The sequence below is a fragment of the Nicotiana tabacum genome, chromosome 16 (genome assembly GCF_000715075.1).
Source record: "Nicotiana tabacum cultivar K326 chromosome 16, ASM71507v2, whole genome shotgun sequence".
Taxonomy (NCBI): Eukaryota; Viridiplantae; Streptophyta; class Magnoliopsida; order Solanales; family Solanaceae; genus Nicotiana; species Nicotiana tabacum.
In genome coordinates this window covers 99,932,916-99,940,057 of record NC_134095.1, presented here as the reverse complement: position 1 = coordinate 99,940,057, position 7,142 = coordinate 99,932,916, and the positions used below count along the sequence as shown (strand labels likewise).

General features: G+C 37.3%; 1 protein-coding gene across 1 annotated transcript; it reads right to left on the bottom strand.

The window, feature by feature from the left end:
• Nucleotides 1-695: 695 nt before the first annotated feature.
• On the bottom strand, nt 696-5,905 carry LOC107804349 (uncharacterized). The gene is made up of 6 exons (XM_016628234.2): nt 5,359-5,905; nt 4,548-4,646; nt 3,096-3,273; nt 2,354-2,451; nt 1,176-1,237; nt 696-1,080 (listed from the first exon to the last, which is right to left on the bottom strand). Exons 1-6 carry the CDS (start codon nt 5,791-5,793, stop codon nt 957-959), a joined length of 996 nt encoding a protein of 331 aa, XP_016483720.1. The 5' UTR covers nt 5,794-5,905; the 3' UTR covers nt 696-956.
• Nucleotides 5,906-7,142: the final 1,237 nt, after the last annotated feature.

Genomic DNA, 7,142 nt, shown 5'->3' with positions numbered 1-7,142 from the left:
GGTCAACAGAATTCCTTACTTAGAATTTCTGGTTCGCAGACTTCATTTGGAAAAGTCGAAAATTTCCTCGATTTGGGATTCAAGATAAACCGGTGACTTGGGACACCAAAAGCCAAACCTTTCCCAAGTGGCGACTCTGAATTAAATAAATAATCTCATTTCGAATATTGTCACTTAAATTGGAAAAACTCCCTCGCGCATCTTACCCTTCGGGGCGGGCGCAAGAAAAGGAGGTGTGACACCACTGCCACATGTGCATGGTCAACGGTCAAATAAGTTTATTAGTTATTAAATATGTAAGTTTGAGTGTTCAAATGGGAACTATGTAAGTTCCTGTATCGGCTTTACAAATGAAAGCAAATTTAAGTGGCCACGAGGCCATTTCGCCAATAAATTTTTATATAAGTTGGGTTGAGATACCTTTTGTTTTGGGTGAGCTTCATGGGTTATATTTGAGCTGCTTAATGGGTCAGAATGAGCTATAAAATATAATGTGTTAACTTGGGCTCAACCCAAATTGACCCATGAGCTAAAATGTTTGTAACCCAACCCATTAATCTCTGGACGGGTTGGGCGGGTTATATGAGTTTGGGCTCAAATTGCCACCCCTACCTGGCACCAAGGAACTTGTAGTAATTTCTGCTGTTTCACGACTTACACTACTGAAATACACAGGTTTACCTCGAACAAACACATTCAACAAACACCAAGCATTTTGTATCAAAAGTGGTCTGGGCACAAAATTGAAGCAATTCTAGACTAAATTTCACAAGACGCGTGGTGGTTTGGTTATAGCTGCAGTTTTGGAGTTATGACTTCTCTTTATCCGCTGTTAGGGATGATGACTTGGGCCCTGCAAAGGATGTCTAGGTTATAGTGAGTTATCTCATCATAGTTTTGTATTACTTTCCACAATGTTCCCAACCAACAACTGCCCTACACTCAAGAGATGTGAATCAGGAAACATTAGCAGATTCATCACCCCAAACTTCTGAATCTGACTCATTCACCATCCTCTCAAGTGAATCCATGTTCCCAGCTTCTGGGATGGTATGTAAACGAAGCTTTTCAGCATCCTCACTGAGAAAGATTAGGTAAGGAAAAGCAAACAGTGATCAATGGAATTCCAATGTCTCGCCCAATGATTGACAATTTTTTTTGAAGAAGTCACTTACTCTGCCACTCCAAATATTTCCTTAACAGTTAAGGAGCTATCCCTTGAGCAGAATTCTGGAAGCTGTAAGCAAGACAGTCAATTGAGGTTAAACTCAGAACTCAGAAGCACTTCACAATGAAATAAAAAGTTCTACTCTACTGGAAAACTTTGAGTGGGTTCATGTACAGTGGTCAAACCAAATTTTACATCTTTAAACAAGATAGGCAGACTAGGAATAAAGATCGACCAAAACACAGGAAAATGCAGAGCCACTGAAAAATTAGATGCAGCGTCTCAATATGCTAGAAATTACCAAGGAAGTTAGTTCAGATGAATCCCCTGTCCAATTTTAAGAATGCTAGTTTGACCCGTAACTGATACAAAGAGAACAGCTAAAAGAGTGAGTTACTTAGTATTTCTAGGGGAAAACGTGGGAAATACAATTATCTTTTATTTTCAGATAATAGAATAGAATAAAAGTGGTATTTCATAGAGTAGAAATGCATCCCAGGTAACTTTCGAGTTATATAGAAAACTTTCCCTTTTTAAGAGAAACTAAAACCACTTTGTTATTGTTGTAAAACCACTTTGTTACAACCCAAAAAGGAAGTACAATTCTTTTGGACAGAGGGAGTATTTCTATACACAGGCCAGCAACAATCTACCTTGAATTCACCTGACCATAGATGCTAACAAGTTTCATTTTATCTTCGTCCCAGACCAGTGGCAGTTCACACATCCTAGTTAAACATAAACATATAAATCTTTAACTTTATATGACACACAACTGAGCAATCAAGTTGAGATGTAAATGCTAATGTATCAAAGTCACTAGCTTGTCTACAGATCATTATGCAGTTAGATCATACAGTAAAAACAAAAGCACACATCGGAAAAGAGTTAAATAAGCCAACTGAGGAGGAGATACTTTTCATGGCCAATTTAGTAAAGGAAACTATACAACAAAGCATTCAAAAGGAGGGTATTTAACATGACAGATGAGGAGAAGATACTCTTCAAAGTCAATTTAGTAAAGAAAAGAATAACCAAGCAATGTTATTCAGGATGAAGGGATCAAGATATCATGTCACAATTATAACCAGAGGAAAGAAAAAAAAAAACAATATCTGAAAACATTCTGATGCACAATATGTTAAGAAGTAAGATAGCACCTCATTTGATAGGTCCCCCCCTTACCTCAGAGAGATAATAAATCTTCCCAAAAAGAGCTTGCACAGCAAATTTTCTCTTCAAACCCTTCTCAGAATAGCCTGATACATCCATAACCACTGGACCTGAAAGTTGAGAGACACTTGTTTTCAGTAAATAAACTGTTGCAGAGATAAAAAAATAAAAGCTAGCCATGACAAATTTTTAGCAGATTATGTCCACTATAAGTGCTAAAATGGGTGGGGGGATAACATATGAAGAAAACAATTCGAGACCATGCTACAGAGTTCTTTCGACTGAATGCTGAAATAAGTAACAAATGATGTCAACATTGAGTTGCTTGTTGAGCTGATTTTAAACCAAACCTAAACAATCATTCAGATTGCAATGAAATCTTTTTTGGCTTTAGGTCCTTAAAGTAGTTGATGTCCATGCAGTTTTGACCAGTGGAAAGAACAATAGATCATTGGAATGTATAGGCTTTCAATCAAGAAGTCCAACCATAACCCACAAGTTAACTTCATTGGCTATATAAAAACATGAGTTTCTTCAAGGTCAATGAGGCAGAATATTTTGCTACTTCTTCTCCTTTGGTGTGTGTGCCTCTGCGTTTGTGTGTGCGGGTGTGTAATCAGACCTTTCGTTTTGACAAGTGTAGATCAGACCTTATACTGTAAAAAAGAACATACAACAGATACTCAAGAGAGAGAGAGAGAGAGAGAGAGAGAGAGAGAATCAAGGGTTAAAACAAATTCAGTAAAAGCAACACCTTTGTCTTGAACAATTCGACGTGAAATTTCGTTCAGTACTACAGCTACTTCAGAATCAGTCAGCATTGATGCTTTCCTCAACTGAATTAAATCTGCTACTAAATCCGGGCTAAATGGCTTCTCATTCAAGGAGTACCGAATATATTTTCGGAAAATCTCCTCCATATCAAAACCTACCTGCATTACATGGTTTAATTCAAGACTCTATAATGAGCAATTGAATCAATAACAGGCAGATGACATATTTTAGATGTATTAAACAAAAAGAAAGCAACTGGGCATTAGAAAAATATTTGAAGCAGAAACCTATCTTCTCCACCCCTAAATATGGATGCCTAATTCAAATTTTACCTCCACAAGAAAAGGCTAAGTGCATTTCCTACCGGTAAAGACGAATCTTTAGTTAAAATTCAATACGACAAGCAAAAACAAAGCATCTTGAGAAGATACCAAGTTATAGGCAGAAGAAGTGGGGCCTACCGGCCTAGTAGTCAATGAAGTGGGTGAGAACCATGAGGTCTCAGGTTCAAATCCCAGCGGAGGCAAAAGACACTAGGTGATTTCTTCCTATCTATCCAAGCCTTAGTGGCTAGAGTTACGTGGTACCTATTGCTGGTGGGAGGTGTCAGGTATCCTGTGGAATTAGTTGAGATGCGCGCAAGCTGGCCCGGATACCACAGTTATAAAAAAAAAGTGCCAGTCGGTTTAAAGGAAAGGAATATTACTGAAGATATTGAAACAAAGTTACAGAGGCATTGCACCCAAAAAGAGTTTATCACAACCACTAGTGATAGGAAAAGGTAAAAGGGAGTGATTCTACTATATCATCCTGTTCAACAACTTTTTAGACAGAAATTTCCAGAACCATTAAGCTTCAAGTCAATAATATACATATCCTCATCAAATAAAATTAGTAGACAATTATTTGCTTTGTTGATTAAAAGCTAACTAGATACTGAAAGTAATCTAAACGGTTAGCTCCTAGCAGAAGATTGTCTAAACTGCAAACTAGTTGATCAGATTCTCAGAAGCTCTCCTAATTACTTCAGGATAAGACTGATATTTACATGAAGATAAAAGATGACAGAGGTAGGAAAGAAGGAGAAGGGGCAACGCTCAAGAAAAATTGCAATACCATGAGAACATAGAGGAGAGACTTACAAGTATAATGGGCAAACTAGCTACAAGATGAGATTTTGACCTAGAAGCATTTATTTTATTATGTTGACTATGATTATGACCTAGAAGCATCTAATCGACAATGGTACAATAGTCGATTTGAAAGAGACATAACTGTGAACCCTGAACATACAAGGAAAAAGAAACAGGATTTTGAAAGCCTACCTTTACTGCAAACAAGGAAAGCTAGATGTTGTCCCGTGGAGAAGGAGAATTTGCTTGATGAAATGTCAAATTAAACTAGAGAAAGAATTACAGACAATAAATCATACCTTTTGTGCCAGTCCCTTCAAACTAGCAGGCTCAACATTGTCTTTTCCTTTCTCAAATAATTCATCGATTAACTTGCATAACACAGCATTTTTGTTGACCTAAAAAGCCGTACTTGTCAGGCTACTCATCAAGAAACACATAATAGTTCCCCTTCTACAAGATGACCATTCACACATTACATTCTTAAACCATGATATTACAGCAAACTCAGCATATATATCTCCACAGCAGGCAAACTGCTAATAAGCAACTTGATCTTATTTGTTGTACTATACTTGAGAAGTTTAAGACACTATTGGAAAATAAAAAAGAATAGAAGTGCATCAGTAGAGTTATGCACTTCATTTCTGTCATCAACACTGAAAAAGGACATTTGTTTACTAGTGTAGTTAGGTAGAGATGGAGCAAAATGACTGGATGAACATTAATCTCTTCATTTCTATTCAGGAAATATTCATATAACCCTATTCCTTAAAATAGCTTCCAGTTTAGTCCTTTCTATTATGAACATCTGAAACAATAATAATCAACAATTTTCTTTGAAAGAGTTTGACCATAAATGTCCATTTGTTATTGATATAATAAGGGAATTAACTTTTGAATGACTAACCAAGCAATAAAACTCCAGTATAGAAAAGACAGTGAGCGTCAATGCACGACTATGTTTCTTAAGATATACTACTATTAATTGTGTTTCTAAGGGTGATTTCCCAGCCATTTACACAAAATCCAAGAAGAATTGTAGTTTGTAAAGGACAGACAGTGATAATAAATGAAGCATGGAAATAAGGAGAGAGTTACAAGACGGACCAATTTACGGCGCTTCTCCCGAGGGGAATTGAACTTGCGGACGGTTTTGACGAAGGCAATGACAAAAGTAATACCAAAGTAAGCCAAGGGAACCGTTAAAATCCATGGGAAGGAGGTCTGGCCGACCCTGGGCCCAGGAAGAGCCTGAGTCACAGAACCGGTGAATTCAACCAGGTCCAATGCTTTCTCCTGTATCCATGGAAGCTCCTCTTCTACCTCCTCTTCTTCCAACTCTTGTTGTTTCTCTTCTTTCCTTTTATCACTACTCACATTTGCGCCGCTGTCACTCTTTGCTGCTTTTGCTGAAAAGCGCAACGCTGAAAAGCTCTTGTTGCTTCTACTACCACCGGGAAAACTGAAAATTCCACTGCTGTTGGGAGGAGATAGGGCACGGAGATGAAAAAAACGGTAAACTGTACAAGAAGAAGCGGCCATGGGAGATGCCGTTAGACTGAAGTGATTGTGATTGTTGTTATGTTGCCGGCAGAGAAAGAGGAGTACTACTATAGGACTCGGGAGGCTAATCCTGTCAATGACGCGGCGGAACTTAACACATGACCCTTTTTTGGAGCCACCTTTTCTTTTCTTTTTCTTTTTTTTTTGGGTCCTCCATTTCGAAGCAATTTTATTTTGTGCTTCACACAATACATATTTATGGATCCATATTTTATATTTGGGTCCATAAAATTCTGGAATCACACAATTGTGAGACAAAAAAAGGTCTCAAAATACAAAAATTCTCCATTTTCGGAGCTGTAGCATATCTAGCTTATTATGAATATTTCTTTGGATATAAATACTCCTAATTTGCCACAAATGTTCAGAAATATTCTGCCTCAGCTGGCTGATTTTCTTAATCATGTTTTACGTCACTATTTATATTAATGGTCGGATAAATTTCACAAATGGTCATAAAATTGTGATATCTTTCACCAAATACATATAACTTTATTTTTTCACACAAAAATCATAAACTTGTATGGGATAAAATATGCTCGTATTTAATGATCACTTGAGAAAATGACACGTGGAGCCGAAGACATAAGACAGTCAAACCGAAGGCCATGATCTCGCTTTCTACGGATAGAATGATATTCATAAAGACAAAATAAATGGTTGTCATCCGGTAGCATCCAGTGGAGAATATTCTATAGCATTAAGTGCATGATTATTGCAGAGAATATGACACTTACTACCCACCGTTACACATTCTTCAATGGCCCTCATAATTGTCATTAAAGATGGGCTTGATCCTAGGACTTTGTTCCGTGGGTGTAACTATAAATAGTGAGATTTACCATCATTGTAGAAAACGAATTTGTTGATAAGCATATACTATATTCTATCAAAAGCTCAACAACACTTTACTTGCTTATTTATATTGTTCTTATTGCCTCCGGTAGCTCTACGCCCGGGACTAAGATATCGGTCGTTTCATTTTAATTTCAAGGCTAAGTCTTACATTTTTGTCTAATGCATCTATTATTTTTAGATCAAATTAATTCACTTGTCTATAAACTGCGTATAAATTCAAATACATTATTTTACGGGTAAACAATTTGGCGTCCACCGTAGGGTATAAACAGCCGTGTAACTGAATTGATCCTTGCATATATTACTAACTTGTTTGATCCTTTGTTCTTAGCAAAAATCATTAAAAATGGTAAATTATGGTGTCAACAACACACACAACATTGAGGCCCAAGGAAATCAGGCTCAGCACGAAGATTCCATCAGTGATACCCGCAACGAGGGGAATGAGGCCACGCTGGTTCATGGTGGAC

Bases quoted from the DNA above. Each gene is read 5' to 3' on its own strand.
- LOC107804349 (XM_016628234.2), bottom strand. From the start codon at position 5,793: ATGGCCGCTTCTTCTTGTACAGTTTACCGTTTTTTTCATCTCCGTGCC. The intron at 4,647-5,358 runs GTCCGTCTTGTA...ACGGCTTTTTAG, and splicing joins GGGAGAAGCGCCGTAAATTG to GTCAACAAAAATGCTGTGTT. The intron at 1,081-1,175 runs GTAAGTGACTTC...AATCTTTCTCAG, and splicing joins GAAATATTTGGAGTGGCAGA to TGAGGATGCTGAAAAGCTTC.